This window comes from Ctenopharyngodon idella, chromosome 5 (genome assembly GCF_019924925.1).
Source record: "Ctenopharyngodon idella isolate HZGC_01 chromosome 5, HZGC01, whole genome shotgun sequence".
Lineage (NCBI taxonomy): Eukaryota > Metazoa > Chordata > Actinopteri > Cypriniformes > Xenocyprididae > Ctenopharyngodon > Ctenopharyngodon idella.
The window spans coordinates 3,471,562-3,496,393 of record NC_067224.1 but is presented as its reverse complement, the minus strand read 5'-3'; the positions used below and the strand labels follow the sequence as shown (position 1 = coordinate 3,496,393).

Below are 24,832 nucleotides of genomic sequence, written 5' to 3'. Positions count from 1 at the left end.
TCAATCTGGCAAGCTCCAATCTGATTTTTCTTTGTTTTCAAAGTTTTGTATGTGAAATAGTACTTATTAATTTTGCACAGATAGAGTTTCTAAGTCACACACTGAAAAAAATGATACTTTGGAAGTTTGGCTCAACTGAACTGGATCAACTTTTTCAGTGTACTACACACATTTTTTATTGTTTTCTGTACAGTCATTTGTGGATCAACACTATTAAATCATCTCAATGTGTTTTTCTACGCTGCATATTATTGTTGTCTCAATTACTTCAGATAAACTGCACATGAAAATGAAACAATCTTTGGATAGGCACTTTACAGGTTGGTGAAACTATCTCTTCCTGTTTAAGCGGGCCGGAAAAACCTACAGAAAGTAGACCAGAGCTCACACCGATGATCAAACGTCTATTTGAGACTTTTTAACGCACAAGTCAACCTTGTTGTCTTTATGAAACCGGACGCTGTGACTCATCTCCGATCACTGCTTCTCACAAACCCAGCCTACCTCACGCCAACAGATGAGTTTACATTCTAATATTAGCCATGAGTTTCAAAAGACCTCAAATGCCAAATACAGCAGTGAAGCGGTGGTTTTACTGAGTTATCCACATGTAATTCCCATAGGAATACAGAGAGCGCACCGGTTGACACTCCACCCTGAAACCCCCTGGGGCTTGGCTTACATTACACATCTCCTGTAATCTAAAAGAAAGAACAAGAGATCAGAGGTTCAGGAATCAGTACATTCCACCAAATACAATACAAGTACAGCCTCCTCATTCAATGAAGGATTGTCTGTATGGATTTCATTACATATTCTCATCATTCTTTTGAGTGTTATTATAGCCTTTGGGAAATCAGGGGCCAGATTCACAAAACATCAAAGTACCCCTGTTATGTTATTTACAAAGGTTCCTAATTTTGTTTTGGAGGTCTTCTACAACAGGTTTACATGCATTGAAGGTAAAAAAAAAACACTTTATTTTTCTCATAATATACAATGAAGCCTCAGCTCTTTTCTCAGTGTCTGAAACGGTTCGATCAAGGATCTGGTCTCACTAAACCCCTTCTTTCCGAGAGCTGCTCTGCTCTGATTGGTCAGTGGTCCAGTCTGTTGTGATTGGTCCATCGCTTACAAACAGCCATTAGCATATCTGAATTTCACCTCCAGAGGCTTCATCTGTACTTGATACGCAGTGATACAAACAGTAATGATGGCGTCAGTTTTACCGTATCAATTCCAGCACGAGTATCAATTCCAGCAGAAAACAGCATCTTCTCAACATGTCGACAACACAAACCAAACTCTTCCAGTCTCAACTACAACTACAGTGTTTGAGGGGCAAAGCAGACATTGCTCACTGGCAGCCAATGAAGACATTAGCTTGGCATTATACAAGATTTTTCTAACGACAAAACTTAAGAGTTTGAATTTCTGAAAAGAATCTTCTTAAAAATGTTTGTAAATAGCTTACTAAAGTTAAGATAACCTCCAACTTGTGTTAAATCCCCAAAGGCAGATGAATTTATTGGGTTGTTTCCAATATTAAAGGGTTAGTTTTCCAAAAATGAAAATTATCCCATGGTTTACTCACCCTCAAACCATCCTAGATGTATATGACTATCTTCTTTCAGATGAACACAATCGGAAATATATTTAAAAATATCCTTGCTCTTCCAAGCTTTATAATGGTAGTGAATGGGGAGCATGTTTTGAAGCCCAAAATAAGTGCATCCATCCATCATAAATATAATCTATATGGCCAACTTCTGCCAGATGACGGTACACATACTGCGCAAGTCGCCTTGCGTTAAATGAGTAACCCATGACATGATGTATGACGCAGGATGTAGGAGTATCGTAAGCTTAGACGCCTCTCGTGGTTCAAACAAATAGGGTTGTGCAACAAACTCAAGCTCCTCTTCTCTTATATCGAAATCCTCTGACATTTCTCTTTAAAATTTCTCGTTTTAGACTTCTAATTCTTGACCGGTGTTTTGTTTTGCTCTATCCTCTGCACGTCCACGTTCGTCATTGTGCATCTTCCACTGCAAATCGATGCGTATATATATCTCAGATTGTGTTTGTCTGAAAGAAGATAGACATATACACCTAGGATGGATTGAGGGTGAGAAAATCATGGGATAATTTTCATTTTTGTGTGAACTAACCCTTTAAACATTACAACATAACACTAGCTTCATATAACGCATATTACTATTACTAGGGATTTGATAATGTAGGGATAGGGATTAGATAATTGATAGGGATTAGATAATGTAAATGATCAGTCATAATTAACAATCATGTGTGACATGATTGTTTGGGGGGTACTTTTTGTCTTTATTTAAATAGGACAGTATATTTTATTGAGATAGGACTGACAGGAACCAAAGTGGGAGAGAGAAAGACATGACCGGGAAAGGTCCTGAGTCAGGACTCAAACTTGGGTCGCCCGAAGCTGCCCACGAGGCCATCGGCTCTAAAGTGATGTGACTTTTTGCTGAATTCACCTGTCAAGACAGTTGTAACTAAAATAGTGTGCAAAAAGACGGCCTTTTAGGTGTTTTTCTTTGAGTTGATCAGTGAGTCTTCAGCAAGAACAATACATAGAATCAGATAACACCAAGGCTTGCCATTTTCTTCTAAAGAAAAAGATCTTAAGACACTCTTAAGAAAATATCTGAGAATCTTTTGCCTTAAGAAATTTCTTTCTTAAGCCCCAGACTTGCATCTCAAGCATGTAGACTAAGAAAAATACAAAGGTGCAAGAATGTGTGCTTAAATTTTATTCATGAGTGAAAGAACTTTGTACACATTCTATGAAGCACTGCAAATGACATAACCTCAAATCAAATTATAAACAATAGTGCTATATAAAAACACAAAAATATAAAACCAAATATTTAAGACTGTATGGACAAGCCTAGATTACATAATTCAGACTTCTTCATAAGAGAGACCACTGCTAAAATCTTTTTGCATGAATAATGTTTTATAGTAACAATGACTACTCTGATCTCTATGATCTCGGCTTACAATGCTTTTAGGAAAAGCAGTCCTGATTGGTGGATCTTGCTTTGGGATTATGGGTAGTGTAGTTCTTTATTTGTTATTTAGAGTGTGATTTATTTTTAAATAAAGTTGAAGTCCTCTACAGAAGGACAAGTCGTTGAGTTCAGTAAGAACACTGAATATCATGGTAGGTCTTGAAAGGTTGACACTAAAAGAATGGGATTTTGTCTCTCGTAACTATTGTTGCACTACATACCATAGCTTTCTAGATATGTGAACTCTCATTTTGATTTCTTTGTCAATTTGATTTCTCAGCTTTTTATACTAACAGGGTGTATAAATGGCTTTTATAGCTGTTGCATGCTGTGTGGAATCTGAACACTGGCAGACAGAGAGATAGACAGGCAGTGAGAAATTCATCCAACATCATTTATTATTCATGGAGACTCTTTGTGAAAACCTGATTCTGCTTTCTCTATGTGTGTGTGTGTGTGTGTGTGTGTGGTTCAGGTATTCTGTATGTTATGGGTACAAAATGTACATTTTTTGGTCCCCATGAGGAAAACAGCTTATAAATCATACAGAATGATGGTTTTTTTTAAATGTAAAAATGCAGATTTTTTTTCTGTGATGGGTAGGTTTAGGGGTAGAGTTAGGGTTAGGGGACAGAATATACAGTTTGTATAGTATAAAAGGAAACCCAACGTGTGTGTGTGTGTGTGTGTGTGTGTGTGGCACATTTGTCCTATACTGTACATGGCAGTAGTGATCAGAGACTCATTTTAACATGCTGCATACTACACAAGTGCAGAAAACAAAAAGAGAGGAAATAAAAAAACAGGAATAAAGAAAGAGAAACAACATAAAGCAGATTCTTCATAGCCATTTAAGAAGCCATAATACAATCATGGAATGAAATTGCAAAGAAAAAAGAAGGAGAAGGACTAAACATTACACAACTAGAATTTTACATTTTCTGCACCTTCAGTGTAAGTCTATGGGATTTTTTCCTCCTATTTTATAAAGATTATTTTCTTCTGAAAATCCCCGGTCACATGTGTCCCTATGAAGGAAAGCTAATCGCCTAGAGCAGTAATACTGTAGCATATCTCGCATCAACACGATTTGAGGTATCATTCATGTCAGCAGCACAAACGGTGCAAGACAACTTCTGCACTAAAGTTTAATACTCAAGGTTAGGGGATTTGAAATATCCACACAGTTAAGAATAAGCCTTATTAGCCATGAGTAATGATGGAACAGAGAATATGAAAGAGAAATCATAGCACAGTAATGTATGTTGTTACCATACAGTGTCTGTAACACAATTTGTTAGCAACTGGCAATTGCAAAAAAAAAAATATATATATATATATATATATATATACAATGTAAATCTTTCAGTTCATTCAGGAGAACCCTAAAAAAACCTATACCAAATCTATTTAAAATACATTTATTTCATACTAAGTATACTTCAAATCCATTAACATATTTATTGACATATCACTTAAGACTTACTGATATAAAATTATAATTAAACTTTATTTGGAGTATTTCTTTACTGCACATTTCTCAATATTATGCCTAAAAGTGTTTTAATATCACTATTAATAAGGATAGTAGTGCTGTAGTCAAGACCACCTAAACCGAGACTGAGTCGAGACCGAGAGCAGTGTGTGTCAAGACCAAGACAAGACCAAGACTTTTGTAAAAAATCAATATCACGTTTGCAATTGTGCTCATACTTGTGAAAACAGCCCTCTTTCTTGTGATATTGCTTAATTATATCATATGTTATAATATAAATATCAAAATCTTATACAAGTACTTTTTTGCAATCATATCTGTCACGTATATATTTTTGGGTTTTGTTCATGTTCTTGTTTTCATGTTCATGTTTTCATGTCTTTTATTTTGTAGTTTTATTCATGTTGCTTGTTTGTGTCATGCTTCCCTTGCTCCTCATGTTCTCCCTTAGTCTATGTGTCATGTTCTGATTGGTTGTTTATGGTCATGTGGTTTTCAGATCTGTTCTGTCATTGGTTCCCTTGTTCCTTGTGTCACTTCCGCATTGGTTGTCTTAGTCATGTGTTCTCTAAGTTCTTGTATTTTAAGCCATTGTCTTCCCCATGTTACTTGGTCGTGTATTGTTTATGTAACCCTGCTGTTGGTGAGTGTCGTGTCGTGTCGTGTCCAAGTCTGCTCAAGTTCAAGTCAACTGGTTGCTTTGTTTGTTTGTTCACTTTTATACAATAAACTGCACTTAGGTTCATCATCTCGCCTTCAGTTTGGACTGGAACGTTACAATATCTAAAATTTTGTGGGCATTTGTATTAATTTTGGTGACATTTTTGACACAATTCCTTGTTGATTTCTGACCCGGCACAACAGTAACAAATGAAATTAGAAATAAGTTATTGATTGCATTTGAAGCAGGAAGTTTTACATCCAATCAAATTAATGATGTTACCAAAAAAATCAGACAATGTAATGGCAATTTAGCGATATCCCCGCAGTTGTGGTCTTGAGCGGTCTTGAAATAAAATCCCGAGTCCTTTTAGTCTGAGACCAAGACAAGACCAAGACCTTCAAAAAATGGTCTTAAGACCGGTCTTGAGTACTACAACACTAAAGGATAGTATGATCTCTGTATAATATCGGTCTTAAAATGCAAGATATTTAAAGTGTACCTAAAGTATACTTGCAATAGTTCCACTTTAGCGCAATCACATATACTCAAATATATCTTTAGTTGGACCTCAGCACTACTTCCACACAATTAAAGTGCATTAAGTACAAAATTAGCTGTTCCAATTTAGCAGACTTTAAGTACAGCCAGTTTAGTATACCAAAAGTACAATTGCAGGGTATTTTTATTCAGCACATAAATATGTAAATGTATCTGTAGCATACTTAGCACAAAATTAATGTATTTCAAAAACATTTTAGTATATTTTTTTCACTAGGGAAAAGACAGATCATTAAACACATTTAACCCAAGCTTACTTAATAATATTAATTGTCTATCCATTAATATCCACGTGTAAAAAGCTCACATAATCATCCACTACTTTGAAAACACAATGTATTATTTTGTGGCTTTGTTAAACTATAAACTTTAACTATATGAAATATAATGTAAAATGGAATAACTTATAATATGAGCAAATTAATTGAAAACCAAGAATGAAACACTGAAAGGATAAATCTTCAATTTAAGCTAATAACTGCTCTATGGCATAGATCCTTTGGCCACTGTCATATTTGTTTTCTGGTAAATGTAAAAACACATTACTAAACACAACAATCACCATGTTTTATGGTAGAGGGCCAGTAATAATGTTGTAAAAGGGCCAACAGAGAAAGCCCTACTGTTCAGTTCTGTTAGTAAATATGCTTTAAACAGACTTTGCAACATAACAGACCGATACATAATTGATGAGGGTGAATACTTTCTGAAGAAACACTATAGGCTATATCAATATAATCAATATATGAGACAACATATCAGAGCACTGTATGAGCATGTGTTCAGCCTGATGCTGTTTTCTATCGTGTCTTTTTTTCTGTTCTTTCTTTAGAGGAAATTCGCTGTTCCGATAGTAAAATCATCTAAACTATGAAATAACACAAATGGAATACAGAAATTATGTAGTGACTATAAAAGGAAGAAATTTTCATATTTAAGCTTTTTCTATCAAGTTATTCTTTTTCTTAGATTCAGACTCAATGAAACTCACTCATTTCATTTTCAATTAAGTTTCTTTGCAAAGAGGTAAAAAATTGTCCAAACTAATTATAAGCATAAGCCTTTTTATCAAAAGGTTTTTAATGAGAAATATTTTAGTCAAGTATGTCCAATCTTATAGTGTACAGTCAATGCATTAGTGTCCTTAAATGCCACCAATATTTGGAAAATCAACTATGACAATAAAGATTTTGTGAATGTAGTACACACAGAGAGAAAGGAAAGTGAGAGATATGAATTATCAGACATCTCTTTCTCAGTGTATTTCAGTAGCAGCCCTTTCCACGCCATCATGTTTCTCAAGGTCATCATCTCAGCCACTATCCGTGTCTCAATCTATTCCACAGGAAGTATCGACCCTGCTCGAATCACAGCGATCTGACACAGAACAAAACTGCAGCAGCAGTCACAGATTATCCTGACCGATCCGAGCACATGCACCGCAATCTGGTCCCGCTAGAATGATGTTCTAAGTAATCAGTTCACACATTCATGTTGTTTATATAATGCATGGAAAATGTAGAAAAGGTTTGACAAGGTTGGCTTGGTTTAACATTGACTTGAGTGTGATACGTGAACCAAGATCAAAACAGAATCGTTGCTTATTAGCATGGAAATTGTATTGCTTGTTGTGGCATCACGTCACGCCTGGTTAGGATACGGTGTAACGGGGAACTTTCTGAGATCTTTACCTACCATAGTGGCAAGGTTCTCTCAAAGTTATGAACAAACATACTTCCAGTAAAGTTAATAAAACATTCATTCAAAGTTATCTGGTCTTTAATAATGTTCTCAAAAACATTATTTATACTAGGGCTCCGCGATATATTTTTTTAGCATAGAAATTGCGATGTGGGATGTGCGATGTCTAGTATAGGGATCAGTAATCTGTACAGACCAGACGCCATGGTTCAAAATGCATGTGATTCTCGGATTAATTGCAAAGTTTGACCATCATATAATTAAAGTTTATCGTTTGAACACGTGTTTTAGGTCCTGTCAGTTTTAAACATTCAAGCGACTTTAAACCATTCGAGCGCACAAAGACGCAAAAGAGAACTCTATTCAGAATGTGCGGCTGTTTTCTGTGCGCACAGAACCACGCAGATGCACGTGAACACCGAATGCTGTTCTCTTCTGCCTCTATTTGTGCTTAAATGGACACATATGTGAAAAAAAAATATCAAAATGCACATAAAACATCGAGTATCCTCGTAAACACAATTGCTTATGGTTTAGGTGAACTAAACAATTGAAAAAGAAAAACGGATGTGTAACAGTATTTTGTATCCGCTCATTCGGTCTTAAAGTGACAGCAGCCTAATATTCTTGCCGCGTTCTGTGTCAGTTTTTTCCAATATCGTGCAGCCCTAATTTATTCATCATTCATGGAATGTTTTTGCTGAAAAGTTTCGTTTCGGAATTTGTGTTTTTTAAATGTTACTACAGTACTTGTTTCAGAATGTTCACAGAACATTCACAAGTAACGTTCATATTATGTTTGCAAAATGATAAATGGAATGTTCCCTTAACGTTCGCACAACCAAAAAAAAAAACATTTTTAAAAAATGTTAAAAACTAGTTGTTTTGAATGTTCAGAGAACATTAAAAAAATAACTTATTCTGAATGTTAGAAAAACGCTCTTAGAACATATTTTTGTTAGCTGGGTAATTTCTGTGAATCAGAACAAGAACCTCGCAAGTTGGCAGGTCATTTTATAAGAAACTACAATATAATACATGGTTTATATAAAAAAATAAAAATAAAAAAAACATATGTGGAATATTCAAGACAGTGAGACCAGACAAAAACATACTAAATCACAACGGGTCTCAATCTGACTGAGGAACAGACACTAGCTCACCCTGGAAGTGACACAATGACTTATACTGTTTTTATAAATATGCAAGAAAATCCCAGCGAGTAATTCCATTGTCATATGGAAAAAAAAATTAACAGCCTAACAATAATGCAAAATACACTTTCATGGCCAGTAGGAAATAGTTATGGCCTGTAAATTTCCTCAATTCAATTAACCACTGTGATAAAACATTCATTTTGGACAATGAGTGAACACAATTAAGTAAAACTGGGAAGGGGTCGGCTGTGATCCACTGAGGCTAGAGATAGTGAAGGTCCATTTTACTCCAAAGGTTAAACTGTGTTCTAACAACATGAGCAATGTCAAGTTGGGCCAAGTTGTCACATGTGTTTTATATGTTCACTCAGCCAAAACAATGCTTCTATATTTTTAGTTACCTTTCTAATTTTGCTCGTTCTGTTTTATAAATGTTTACATTGAGCTGAAAGGCATTAAGTAGGCTAGGTTATATTTCATTTCATCCATCTTCCCCTATATTGTGTGACAACATGCCCCGCTATAGGGGCATCGTGTGTTGAATGATTTTTTTTTTTTTTTTTTCTGGCCAGTATGTGTAAATGTGCAATAGCTTTTTGTATTACTCTTCTCTGCACGTTCACATAACCTCGCATGGTTTGTTCAGTTTTGTATTGTATAATGTATTAGAGATACAGTGACCTTCCGATGTTTTTCGCATGTGTGCATCTGCAGAGAGACAGGTGGCTTTACATGGACTCCCTACCACACAACAAGCTTCTTTACTGTGTTGTAGCACTGCATGTGGAAGTGCAAAACCCCGTTCACTAATGTACAGTATGTCACGAATGCCAGGCGCGCGGCTGCAAACACACACATTCGATTTTTCATTCATAATTATTTTAACAAATCGTGGTTTTCATAATTTGGGTGAACGCTTGTGAGAATTCTGTCACCAACATGGTCTCCCCTTTTCTAGCATCCTACTGTATATCCACAAGAAAACCGAGCAGAAACGGGCGCGTGCGCGCTCCCTGCTTACCTTACAGCCGAACATGAGCGAAAGCGTACGGTTGCTACATATAAGTTTACACTGGCACATCACCGGAGAAAAGCACTTGAGGTTCCTCAGAGGAGGGGACATCACGTCGACACCCATAGACACAAAACACACCGATCACCGGCCGCCCGCGCTCCGCTCAGCGCGTGGCCAAAAAGGAACCGTGATGAGTCTCGCGACCGTGTGTGAGGAGCGCGCTGTATTCAAATAGCGAAACACCTCCCAAACTCTTTCATCCTCAGTGCTGCTGATGCTGAGCGGGAGGTGAAGCGGAGGAGTTGAGTGTAATGAGCGCTGATGAGACTGATGATGAACAACGCCGACCAGTGGCGTCACAGCAGATTCGATCGTTGATTGGCTGATCAGCACGAGTTTACATTCGCGATATGTAGTAATAACAGAAAAACACCATTGTCAAATGAATGCTAATGGGATTGAATATCTATAGGCTACATTGTGAAAAAAAAAACTAAGTTGTAAATAAAACAAAGATTATTGAAGTACAAAAAATACTACTGCAGTCTGCTTCAAAAATTCACGTTATTCAATGTTTTGCTGTTTCTTTTTTAATTATTTAGTGAATTTATTAGCAATTTCTGAAAGAAAATCGTTTCAAAGTAAATCCTACACCAATTCTTTTGCAGTGTACACTCTAAAAAAAAATGCTGGGTTAAAAATAACCCAAGTTGGGTTAAATATGGACAAACCCAGCGGTTGGGTTAAATGTTTGACCCACCTGTTAACTCAACTATTGTTTAAAAATGGCCTAAAATCTAACCCAAACCCTAACCCAAAAAAAACAAAAATAGGCTGGAAATTAACATTTATTTTAATAAATGAACATTTAATAAATAATAATTAAATAATAAACATTTATTAAATTGCTTATTAATAAATATTCACCTTTTGATTATTATTGTTGCCTCTAGTATTTATGCATCTGATTTTTAATTTTCAATCTATTTTGGGTTCATTTTAAGCCAGACATATTGTATTTTTTAATCAATTGTTGAGTTAAATAAAACTTCCCAGCACGTTCGGCAAACATTTAACCCAACCGCTGGGTCAAAACAACCCAATTGCTGGGTTTGTCCATATTTAACCCTACTTGTTTTTAACCTAGCATTTTTTAGTGTATAAATGGAAACATTTGTGAGATACATCAGTCTGCCAAACAAATAGATTTAGAAAGAAAAGCTTCTTTCACAGTTTGAAAGTGATCCTTTATTAATTTATTATGATTTTACATTAGTGCTACGTTTACTATGCCAGATTTACCTAAGAGATTGTTGGGAATTAGATAAAAGAATGTCTCTCTCACACTTTCTCTCTCTCACACACACACACACACACACACACACACACAGAGAAACAAATAATAATTATGAATAATGAACGTCATTATCCTCATAATAGTGATTAATGAACGTTTGTTTTATGTCAACGGAAAGATCTCATCAAATCGTACCATTTCACATGCAAATGTAAAGGTCTGAGGCGAGCAGCAATGCGTCGCATGAGTGTACAGCGCCCTCTGGTGGCGGCAGCACGCTGTGAACTGTCCATGGTGCTGAAGGCAAGTCTTTAGCGTGACCGCGCATGCCGTACGTGCACACAGTTACTGTATCATTCACAGTAAGACAGTTTTTTTTTTTACTTAATGATTACTAAGCACTTGAGCGAGTTGTAACAGATGTGTCGCTCGCTTGGCGGCGCTAGAGGTCCAGGTGAAAGCAGTATTGTGCATTCATCTCAGGAGCGACTGCGGCGCAAGACGTGCTGCTCATCGATGACGTAAATGTGCACAACAGCCCTCTTCAGCGCCTGCGGTGGCACTGGGACACTCAACTGTTCCTTACACTTCAACATACAGTCACAAACCCTTCTTACTAAGCTTATTACTGTTCACAGATAAAGCTGATACATCCAAGTTCATACAGTGACCTCAAAAAAACTCTAACGTCTGAATGTCACTGCATTAGATAATAAAGTATTAAAACAAGTGGCATTTTTCTTCTTTTTTAATTACCATCTGGTCTCAGAAGGTGTTCAATGTAATTAGATAGGTGAAGTTACTCTTCACAATAACCTTGAACATGTTTTGGTAACATTTAACATCCACAAAGTATAGCCAAATACCCTTTGTCTTCAACAAACAGCATATCTGCTGTTTTATCATGTAAAACCTTAAAAAATTGCTTTCCTTTGTGGAATGTTTTGCTTGAAAAGCGTGCATGTGCTACCTTTCTATACAGAAAATAAATGGTAACCTAAAATGGTAACAACTAAATTAATTGGTTTTATTAAAGTCAAAAATTTCAAAATATCAGTCAGTTATTAATATTAACATCACTGAACCAACCTATGTACATGGAATTAATATCAACAAAGCTAATTTTTATGAGTTAATTACGGTAGAAATAGCTCTTTAAGGTTACCACTTTTACAGTGTTTAAAATAAATGCCACTTTGATATTTTGTTATATGGGCCATTCTACAGAATTGCTGTCCCACAACCAAAAAAAACACATTTAAAAAGCATGTAAGTATTCAAATTTTATATGTTTACTAAGATCCTTCTATTATTCTAACATGTGGTGAAGTTTCGGTTGTGAGTGTTTTTTTCTGTGTCACTACCAAACTGAAACATGTCATCATTGTTTTGGTAGTGACAAAAGGGAACGCATTATCATTTATTTGGGGGAAATAAACAACATTTTAGTACAGTTGTGCAAATCCTTAGTACTGTAATATGTTTTAGTAGTGTTTTAGTATTAAAATTAAAATTCTGTATTGTGATGAGGTGTCTACCAACACATTACTGTCACTACCGAAAATGTGCAGTCATGATGGGACGTTTTGTCAAAAATAAAGTATATTGAATTATCAACTAAGATGTTATTATAGTGTTTGGTTCAATGTATATTCAAACTAATGAATCCTTCACTTTGAAATCAGTATGATAAACTTTATGTCTTTTACAAAGAAAGATTGGATTCAAAAAGAAAGACATTTTTTTCAAGACGTTTCCAACTCTGACTTTGATTAATTCTGTAGAATGGCCCATATAATGTAATGACTTTCATGCATTTTAAAATCTGGATTAAATGTAAAACATGTTGGGTTCACTGCACATACACTGTAAAAAAACTGGTGTAGGATTCACTTTGAAGCACTTTTCCTTCAGAAATGGTTAGTAAATTTCAGGAATAATTACAAAGAAATGGCAAGTAACACACTGAATTAAAGGTGCAGTATGTAGGATTCCTGTCCGCTAAAGGTCGCTAGAGGCCTATTCAAAACATAGGCGTAGCTTGATGACGCCAAGTTTGAGTGCGGAATCTTGGGACATGTGGTCTTCACCTCAACGGACGGTGCAAAAGAATAGGGATAGGACTCGGGAAGAAATCATGTTCATGTATCAGAATCAGAATCAGAAAGAGCTTTATTGCCAGGTATGTTTACACATACTAGGAATTTGTTTTAGTGACAGAAGCTCCACAGTGCAACAGAGTGACAGCGACAAGACAAGACACAGATAATAAAAAGAATAAAAGAATAATATACAAATATACAAGATAGACAAAGTGCAAAAAAAAGCAAAAAAACAATATATAATACAGGCGATTATTAACGTTACTGTAGTATGAAGCAGAGCAGGACCGAGTGTTGTGGGAGCTGAACGAGGCCGCTGGAGCGATTACGCAACACACGCCTCACGAGCAGCGGAGCGACTTTTATTATGCCACAGCCGCTTCCGCTTTTCTGGTCATGAGTATGAGGTAACGCAGCTCTGTTTATCATATTAGATACTTTTGATAGTGTTGAAAATGATGTTGCAATTGCAATTAATTTTAAAACGTATTGTATGATGGAGAAAATGCTGAATTACTGTTACTAAAAATAAAGCTGCATCTGATTATGCTATGTTAGCTACTTCACAAAATAGTGTTTTTCTCTGAGGCATGGTAAAGCATGGTACTCGCAAAAAAACAAGAAAATTAGATTTAAACAATAAGACTAAACTTGTTTAGCTATATAACAATAATTCGTTTTCTGTCTATAAATATATCAATACAGTTGTTCCCTTGTCTATTAAAACATGTAATATATTAAAGCGTCTTTGGTGTTTCCATGGTTTCTACAAAATAAAACCGGAAACCGAGGGTAACGCGGGTATGACGCAATTGTCAGGCGACTCCTCACACGTCCCGGAGCCTTGGTTAAAATTGCAATTTTCTCACAATTTACAAATAGTTGCAAACATTAGGGATATTGTAAGTACTCAAGTGAACAAAATATATAACACTGGCCTAGTGGTTTTTGGATATTTTACTGCAAAAATCTTACATATTGCACCTTTAAACGTGAAATTTTAAAGTAGTTAATAGTATTTTCTTGTAATACATACTCAAATCATTGTTTTATTTACAACTTAGAAAAGAATCATTTGTACTGTGTAGTTTTAAGTGATATTGTAGTTTATATATATATATATATATATATATATGTTAGGAAACATTAGCAGAGTAAATATGGTTGTGGGCAGAGGTTCAAGTCTGCTGTGTTAATTGTGTGTATCTTTCCAACACTCAGTTTCCAAGGATAAAGATATGTGTGCTATAGTGTGAAGGCTGAAAAAAAAAAGAAAAAAAAACTCTTTCACGTCAATATGTAAAGCTTTAGGTGTAAGCAGGCAGCATAGACTTATATATATATATATATATATATATATCACATATTTTACTATTTATATATATAAATTTCATTTATTTGTAAAGATCATTCTGTAAACACACCTGCAACCAACTACAATGTGTTGTAAGTTAGATATAATCAGAGTTGTTGTTGTAGCCTCAAACACAGCCTTGACTTCAGATTTTGCTGTATTAAAGGTAAAAACGTTGCATCTTTTAACCCCATGTGGTTTATTTCAGTAAACTACAGTGGGATCCACAAATATTGGGACCCTCGGTAAATATGAGCAAAACTGACTGTGAAGATTTGTTTTTGCAATTTCTCCTTTTAGTCTTTCATTATATTCACAAAAATCTATGGAAGCTTGTTAACAAAGGTGATTGCGACTTTTTATCTCACAACTCTGACATTATTTCTCACAATTGTGAGTTTATATCTCGCAATTCTGAGAAAAGAAGTCAGAATTGTGAGATGTAAACTCACTATTGCGAGAAATAATGTCAGAATTGCGAGATAAAAAGTCGCAATTACCTTTTTTATTTTTTATGTAGTGGCGGAAACAAGCTTCCATAAAAATCTAACCTTTAATTAAGCTAAAAAAATTCTTATTTTTTCTGAATTATATGTATTCCACAATTATTGGCACTCCTTCAAATTCTAATAAGTAAAACTCTAACTGAAGTATATTCCATTCATATGTTATGTTTTTAAGTTCATCTTAGTGATCAGGAACACTTTAGAGATAAATCATGACTTCCTGTTTCACGGGGCTCTGGATATGAAGTGACACACAAAAATAATATGTTTTTACATTAGTTTAACTCATCAAAATAATTTAAGCAATTTCAACTTTTTTTTGTAGGTTATACAAGATTCAACTCAATTTAAGTCAGTTTAATATAATTAAAGTTAAATGACTTATACAACCAAGTTGATTATACTCAATTTAAGGCAGCAACTGAACTGGATTTTTTTACAGGGGAAAGACCTGAGAATACAGTAATGATGTGTGACAAAAGGTTTTTGAGCTGTGCAAAAATAGTTTAATTGTTGGAATACTCATTTCCACAATCTGGGCAATAATTAAGAAGTCTGCACGATTGGTCAACTTTCATCTGGGACAGACCAAAATCGTACAATATGTATACCGGGCAAAAGGATCAAAGTTGGAGAAATGCAGATGCTAGTTTTGTCTTGGGGTCAGAAATTCCCCAAAACTATGTTCAGACCTCACCTATATAACTACAACTTGTCTGGGAAAGCCTTTGATGACATCAAACAGCAGTCTCATGCACCGACAGTCATGACGTTACTGGAGCTTTCAGTGGGACTGGGTTTTATGGTCAGAAGAGACCAAAATAACACTTTTTGGAAAAACACCAGAGGCCGGTTTGGCATAGACAGAAACATAGCCATGTAGAAGAGCACCTCATCCCCACTGTGAATTATGGTGGTGGATCTTTAATGCTGTGGAGCTCATTTTCTTCCAAAGACCCTGAACAAAACTTGTTAGGATACACACAGTATCATACAATCCATCTAGTACCAGCAGATATTAAATCAATACCTGACTGACCCTGTCAGGAAGCTTAAACTGGGCCGTAGTTGGATCTTCCAGCATGACAATGATCCAAAGCACACCTCAAAATGAACAACAGAACAGTTCACTGCACACAAAATAAAGGTTTTGCCATGGACACAGCAGTTCCCTGAGCCAAACCCCATAAAAAACCTGTGGGATGAGCTGAAGAAAAGAGTCCTCAAGCATGGAGCTCTGAATCTGAAGGATCTGGAGAGGTTCTGTATGGAGGAATGGCCTCAGATCTCTTGCCATGTGTTCATCAAGCTTATTACACATTATAAGAGAAGATCAGGAGCTGTTATCTAGTAGGGTTGTGACGGTATGAGATTTTCACGGTATGATAACCGTCTCAGAAAAAAAATCACGGTTTCACGGTATACGGTATTAAACCATCAGTTATTATTATTATCAGTTAAAATAACTGGTTAATAAATGGAAACAGGTTTTTTTGGTTGAACAAATGCTTCATTATAACTTCAAACCATTTGTTTGTTTTGTTTATTCAAATTTCAATAATCAAAAACATGTCTAATCAATTAAAATTAATATTTGATTATAGATTAGATTAACAACTTATTTTTATCATTAATAATTTATTTAACATTTTCAAAAATAATAATAGAATCCTATAAAATGTATTTTATTAAGAAAATTAATTTTAATTAATTAATACAAATATATTATCAAATTTGTTTTAAAATGTAATCAAATGAAAATTTAACAACTTTTCTCCTTTTATTTTTTGGCAAAGTGCTGCACAACAGATTTACTAAATTAAATCAGGGACAAAAAAATTACATTTCTTAAATAATGATTAAATAAATTGTATTATTATTGTTGTTATTATTATTATTATTATTATTTTGAGAAGTACATTCTTTTGTACAATAGTAATTTCTGTCATAATTTCTTGAAGTTAAACTGAACTTTTATTTTGGCGGGTTGTAGTGAAGACCTTTGAGTTTCAGAGTGTATCTGACAATTGATACCGTAGATAAGCAAATGTGCACAATATGATAATCGCACGTGTTCATACTGTGATATATCGTCATATCGGTAGACTGTTACAAATTATCTAGGCAAAGGGAGGTTGCATACAGTATTAAATGAAGGGGTGCCAATAATTGTGGAATACACATTTCAGGGGGAAAAAAATTATGATAAGAATATTTTTCTTCCAACTATTTGACTTTAATTAAAGGTTAGATTTTTGTAAATATTTTGAATGAAAGACTAAGAGGAGAAATTGCAAAAACAAGTTTTGCTCATATTTACCAAGGGTCCCAATATTTGTGGAGCCCACTGTATGTATTACACAGATATTGTTTTGCTTCCTTTCCCACAATGCCTTGCAGAACGACAGAGAGCTCTGCAGCTGGCAGTTAATATATTTCCCATCCACCTAAAAGAGCGGAGAAAGGGGGACTCCTTCCCTAGCCTGGAAAGCGTTGCCATGGCAACATCTGCAGGGGCGGGGATTCCCTAGCGGTAAGTCAGTTGGCAGGCTGTATGTACTGTATATGTAATGTGTATGTGCAGCGAGTGTGTGTTTATGAGATCTCACACATATACACCACAAATGAAAAAGAATGTATGCATTGCTCAATCGGACACCTAAATCTACAAACAAGCTATCAAATATAATCTCCATATTTAAATACATTTGTCCAATGTATAAACACCAGGAGCAGAATTCCATATGAAAACAAACTGCTAAAATATTCATTAAAAGCATATTATTGGGAAAATGCATATTAAAACTGAAACAAATATATGATAGATCTTATACAGGCTGTTGCTGCAGGAAATGTGCAACACATACAACATGAAAGACCAACAAAGCGGCAGAATGTTTTATGCAAAAACTCCTCTGACACACAGACTTTACACATGAACATACTCACCCTTCTGCACTGCCTTAGGTCTTCAGAAATGCGCTCATTAGTGTTTATTAGTTCATTAAATTCACACACACTACTGTTCAAAAGTTTGAGGTTGGTAAGATTTTTTCATGTTTTTGCATGAGTCTCTTCTGCTCACCAAGACTGCATTTATTTGATTAAAAATGCAGTAAAAACAGTAATATTGTGAAATATTACTAAAATTTGAAATAGCTGTTTTCTATGTGAGTATATTGTAAAGTGTAATTTATTCCTGTGATCAAAGCTGAATTTTCAGCATCATTACTCCAGTCTTCAGTGTCACATGATCCTTCAGAAATCATTCTAATATTTGCTGCTAAAGAAACATTTATGATTATTATCAATATTGAAAACAGTTGTGCTGTTTATTATTTTTGTGGAAACCGTGATACTTTTTTTCAGAATACTTTCATGAATAGAAAGTTCAAAAGAACAGCATTTATTTTAAATAAAAATCTTTTGTAACATTATACAAGTCTTTACTGTAATTTTGATCAGTTTAATGCATCTTTGCTAAATAAATGTATTCATTTCTTTGAGGAAAAAAAAAAAATCTTACTCACCCCAAACTTTTGAATGATAGTGTAAATAGTTTTCCAACTTTTATCTTATTAGATTCATAAAGCAGAAAATCGTATAATGGATTGGAAGCATAAGCACCAATAACCTTGAAAAGTTGTCAGTCTTCAATGCAAATTATTTCTGAAAAACTAATTAAAAGTTCCCTCAGAGACTGATTGTCTATTTACATTTTCAAATAAAGGCTCCATTAGGTGAAATGGGATGCATTTGACTACATGAAACCGTCACAGCACGGTCCGAGAGGTCAGCAGGAAATGATGTCACAGAGCAAATATTTTTGGCCGCTACAAGGGGGTCAAGATTTTGCTGGTTAAGTGTGACCCCATTATCCCTCTCTGATAGATGTCAACCTGCAATCGTTACCTTAAAGTGTTATTTCTACCTTCACCCATAAAAAATTGTTTTGTTGGTATAATTTATGTATATACTGTATGTTGGTTCAATGATGTTAAATAATATTTTTGACTTGAATAAAACCAGTTGATTTAGGTTACCTTTTTTTTTTCAGTGCATCTCTAAAATTTGCTGTGTACTTATTTTTATTTTTGAAAGCAACATAAATTGCTAATATTTCATTTTAGAATTATAAATTTTTCTTATTTCTCGGTATGCTACTTTTTAATTGCATGCACGGCAGCTTAACATGGTAATCTACAAAATCTACACAAATATAATAAATTTAACATAACCTTGACACCAACTTTGGTTACACCAGAAAAAGTCATTTTAAGGATCATACTTATAATTCCACATTTTTTATTCATTACACCATGTTGTAATGAACACATGCCTTGTCTTCTGATGTATTCAGACTGAATTACACTAAAGCATTCAATGCAGTCAGCACACATGCACCAAAAGTATAATTGTATAATAACAGTAGTCAGTAGCACTGTCTGAAGTGCTGTCTGAAGAGTCCCTTGTCAATACAACTGTTACAATGCCACTAACCATTTTACTCAATACATGTCATGAAACCCCCCCGTTTTAGCCTGGTCGTTCACACCTCAAAGCTGAAAAAGTCTGAGAAAATGGGTGTGTAAAGCTCTGGAAAAGTGGGAGTGTAGAAGGGGGGAAGAGGGGAGAGAACAACCAATAAAACACAGACCTACCACACACTCATTATACAGAATAGTGAATATTAATATATGCGCACGGAATGACAACTCCCAAGTACAAGGAAGAAATGCAGAAGAATATTTAAAAGGGCTAATAATATTTTCATTACATTTACGAGCACTACAGTCTCATGATAAACGACATAAAAAGAATAACACATAAAGACATGTTTTTATTTTGTCCATTATTCTTTGAATTTTCAAACTAAATCATATTCAGATACACCACTGTATCAGTGTGCAGTTTGCACATATATTTCATTTGAAGAAGACATGATGAAATATGTGTGCATACACCGTGCTGGTTCATGTTTGGTGCAGGAGACTGCCTGCACCAAAACTTCAGCTCTGGTCACGTCGCATGGAAATGCGTTTTTGTATTGTAGCACTGAGGAAACGAGCATGACCCATGTCTCTGAATGACAACAATAGAGGGTATGCACGTGACGTCACTGTCGGCCATTGTGACTGCGGTTGCCCACGGAGTGGCAAAAAGACTGAGTGGCAGCATTGGTTTTCAGCGTGAATGCCACGAAAAACACATAAAACACATCCAGCTTTCCGACTGACTGTACAAATAGATTTGACAAAAATCAGATATATTTTTAAAGACTGCCGAAAGCTACAGAAAAGAGAAGCAAATGGATCGCTGCAATTCACAGAAACAACTGGACTTCAGGCAGAGAAATGTGGATTTGCAGTTATCATTTTGTGTCAAAATGTTGGATTTTGGGGTAAAATCATACCCTATATATTGTATTGTTATGTTGACAACTCATCAATTAAATATTTACCATCTTATATTCTGTATAATTGGGTGTTTTTAAATAAACACTGACAAAAACTATACAAGTTTAAGGACTGAATGATAACATTGATATAAGGGTCAATGACGTGATGCCTACATTTTCTGTCCAATTGCATTTTTTTCAATTTGGTTTAAATGCATAAAAAATACCATATATATGTAGTACCTCTCCTGTGCATGTACTCACTTTAACTTTTCAAAAAACATTAGTTATTTGTAATTTTCTGTTATTTAAAGTGTCAAAATATTATGTGGTGCGACCGTCCGGCCATAACTTCTGTTTTGGAAATGTCTTTGAAATTACTCTAAATTTATTCGAATTCATTTTCTGCACTATTTGGCATGATTTCCAACATGTTTTGTAATCCTGTACAAAATTGCAAAGCATTCTTATTTATATTTCCATTATAATATACAAACAAACTTTGTCCAATGATGTCCATTTTATGAAATTTCATGTGGTGCGACCATCAAAAAAACGACCAAAAATATAAGGTCATTCTTTACAGAATCTCAAAAGAACTGCAAATACTTTGTTTCTAAACACTTTAATTACTGAGAACTTGTTAAAAAAATGCTAAGCATGTTAATAAAATAAATTAATTTCAAGATAAATCATGGTCGCACCATATGACATTTTTAAGGCTGTGGCCAATTAATCTAGATGAATTTATGTGTACACAACATTCTTTATGTTTGAATAATTGCAATAGATATTATTATTTTTTGTATTTTAAAACTGGCCTGTCGAAAATTCTTATACGTCATTGACCCATAAGTGATCACTCTGATTTAGACCTACCTATATTGGATTCACATGCAGATTTGCTTTATGTATTTCCCCGGCATCGAAATCAGGCACATATAAATGTCAGGAAACACGATTCCTGGCTGCATGTCAATATCCATGGATTAGGTTTCTTTGACATGTCATAAGGGACACTTTCAAGCCCAACCTTTAGTGTAATTGTTTGTTTTACTCGCGTTTTTGCAGTTTCCCCTATTAAATCCAGTCATGCAGCAGGCCTAACTACACACTCCGAGGCCCGAATCTATTTCAGATTTGTGATGTAGCTTCAACTTTGCTTTTCAAACCGGAAGTATAAAATTGCTCTGAAAAATCCAAAAATAACCGATTTCCACTTGTTGGTAAACTTTATGAGTGCTATTGTGTTTTCTTGAGTGTTTTCAGTGACATGCAACCTGTGCACATCTGTTCACATCTCAAAAAATGTGTTCTGAGGTTTCATGAAACCCCAAAAGAGCGTATCTAGTAGGTCGTAAACTCTCTGTAAAGTAATGCGTAGCAGCATAATATGACGTTTATCCCCAATTATCCAATAGCAACCTTCAAATACGGGAACAGAAGTTGTTGAAATGCCATGAATTTCACCATTTAGTAGTGCGTAAGTTGTAAATGTGCCCATTTACACCAAAACTAGGCTACGTTGTAAATTACGCACAGCTGGTGCAACCGGCCCCAGGTCTTTAAGCAGGTTGGCCTGGTATGCCTGCATCCACCATGGCATACAGGACATCACCAGCCTGACCTGACGCCGCATATGATTTGCCAACCAGCCTCGATGTTATCTGGCACGGATGGCAGAACAGGAGCCTTCAAAGACGAAAATGTCCCTGGGGAGAGATAGCTAGCCAAATTCCCTTCAACACGAGGCATTCGTCCATAATCCTGTTCACACATCCACTCAATATACACAAGTTCGAAGGAACTACATAAGCAGAGTACAGGTGTTTCCACGAACCTGCAACCTTGGTGTGCAGGACCCGGGAGAAATGGAAGATTTCACCGGAGCTGGAGACTGACCCAGCAGATAACTCTCATCTAATCGACCACGGGTGACTTCACGCTTCGGGCTGGACCATTCCAGACTGAGTCGGGCCGTGGCGTAAGTCATGAGCTCCAATAGCTCATCATATGTGGGGCTTTTATATGAGGGGGTTTCAGGGGGAAACTGACTCTACTTCTAGTTCCTTCACAAGCGGCTTCCTGAAGACAAAGAAGCTGATGACGTGTTTGCAGTCGCCCTATACGCTCGGGCACTCCGTGTGACGTCATCGCTCTGCATTGGCCAATGATATTGGACTGAAGTTACACGTCCCCAAAGCATCAGCAACTGATGCAGCGTAGAGTTCCCTCGAAAGGAAATCATGTAAATGTTCTTTTCCAGATGTCACCCTGAGAAAAAACTGTTGTCCATATAGAGCTATAGTTCATATGAATATCTAAACCAATATACCCCCGGTTTCGCAGACAAGGCTTAAGCTAGTCCTAGATTAAAATGCATGTTTGAGCTTTTTCAACTGAAAGTAACTTGTACTGATATATCTTAAAATATGTCAGTGCCATTGTTTTGACTGAAGATTCACACCAGTAATATTTTTTTCTAGTGTACGTTTATAAAAGCTACTTAAATATCCTAATTGAACTAAGGCCTAATCCTGGCTTAGGCTAAGCCCTGTCTGTGAAACCGGGCCATAGTGTATGAACACTTGCAACTTTCATTCTCTCAGACAATTCCCTCTTCTTTTCAGCACTCAATTCTGTTGTAAGTCTACAACACTTTCTTCACACTCCACTGAAAAGAACAGTATACAACCAACAAACTCTGCTCCAAAAACCTAGTCAGCATTTTAGGGCATCACAGACACACACAGAGCCATAACCACCATAGACAATCCCCAATAATCATGGCCAAATTGCCTCAAAAATTTGAAATATTGGTAAAACTTTAGTATAGGTAACATGTATTCACTATTAACTACGACTTTTCCCTCAATAAACTCCTAATTTACTGCTTATTAATAGTTAGTAAGTTAGTTGTTAAGTTTAGGTATTATTGAGGATAAGCTCAGACTTAATAAGTACTAATAAACAGTTAATATTCTAGTAATATGCATGCTAATAAGCAACTAGTCAAAAGACCCTAAATTAAAGTGTTACCGAAATATTTAATATGATGATATATGTCTCTCAGGGTTTTTAGGATGACAAAAAGTTTAAAAGGTTACACTTTTAGACCGGTCTGTCCCAATAGCACTCATCAATGTCAAAATTATTCAGATAACCAATTAAATAAAAGAAGGCAGACTTTACCGTTCACAGAAGCCAAGCATGAATTCCAGTGCGACACTTCAGTTACAGTGAAAGACTGCAATGTTAGAATTACAATAGAAATGTTGAACAACTGTCTCTAGTATCTAGTGATGAAAATAGTTTGACTTTTTTGTCACATTTTGCCGTTTTGAATTAAAAATAGCTTATCTATTATGTGACTCGGTAATTAGTTATTGAATGTGATGAGACAAGAAACATTAACAGAGCTGTTTTCTGCATATTAGGCATACAATTAAGAGTGAATGTCTGCATATTTTAAAATAATAATATCTGATTCAAATACAGTAAATGCTAGTTCTTTTACTACTATGTTTTTCTTTATTCCCTTTAAATACTTTAATTTTTTAATTCCTTTAAATAACAATAACAATGAATTGCAACCAACGGCTCAGTCCACCGCTCACCCCTCCCTTTCGAAGCACATAGAGAAGCTACGGTGGCCAACACAGGACAAAGATGTCATCGTGTAAGACAGCAGAGAGTAGCCAGTCAAGCAATGAGGTTTCTTCTTACTTCTAACAAAGAATGGTCTTTGCTTCTAATAAACCAGATGGCGACTACTACTACTTCTACTTCTTCTTCTTCGTGCGTATTCAACATAGCGATGATGCAAGCTGCCTCTAAAAACACCAACGAAGAAGAACAACAACAACGTAGTGACGAAACGCGCTCTGTAGAGCAGTTTGTCCGTTTAGGGCTACTGTAGAAACATGGCAACTTACCATGTAAGGGGACCCGTGGTGTATGTAGATAGAAATGGCTCATTCTAAAGTAATAAAAACATAACGGTTCATTATGTAAGGTCTTTATGAGCCACTGAAAACACAGTTATGTATATTATATTACATTTCTGTCAATAGATCCTCCTAAATATTACACACTGGACTTTTAATATTGTGTAGTACTGCTAAAATAATTCAGCATAATTAAAAGACCAAATATTTGCGTGTGGACTGTTCTGTATTGCATGATTTTTTCCCAAACCATTTGAGCGCAAACTCCATCCCACAGCTGATTCTGAAGATTTCATTAGTCATGTCATTGCCTACATAATGCTAAAACAAATAGTAACCCTAACCCTATACACCCTCACATTAACCAATGAAATTACCCGCAGGACAGGATTTGCGCCTAGCTGGGCACGGGGGAAAAAATCCCCCTTGTGTATTGCATTGTTAGCTGAGCAACATGCTAACTGTGAATGTTGCCTCTTGTGTACTTCCCATGAGTAGCGCTATTTTGTGTTGGTGCTCCAAATCAGTCACTTACTGTATGATATTCTATTTTGGATAACTGCAAGAGAAAGAGCCTGGTCAGCCTTT

The 24,832-nt window shown here is 35.5% G+C and overlaps 1 protein-coding gene across 3 annotated transcripts in view; it reads right to left on the bottom strand.

The window, feature by feature from the left end:
• The window catches only part of LOC127513280 (disks large homolog 4), a 158,029-nt gene that overhangs the window by 90,398 nt on the left and 42,799 nt on the right, over positions 1-24,832 (bottom strand). Inside the window, exon 1 of one of the 3 annotated variants that reach the window (XM_051894952.1) lies at positions 9,647-9,929. The exons of the other annotated variants lie outside the window; for them this stretch is intronic. Within the exon in view, the coding sequence (XP_051750912.1) occupies positions 9,647-9,763 (117 nt within the window). The 5' untranslated portion in view covers positions 9,764-9,929. Of the gene's footprint in view, positions 1-9,646; positions 9,930-24,832 lie in introns of those variants that run through there. 3 annotated transcript variants of the gene reach the window in all.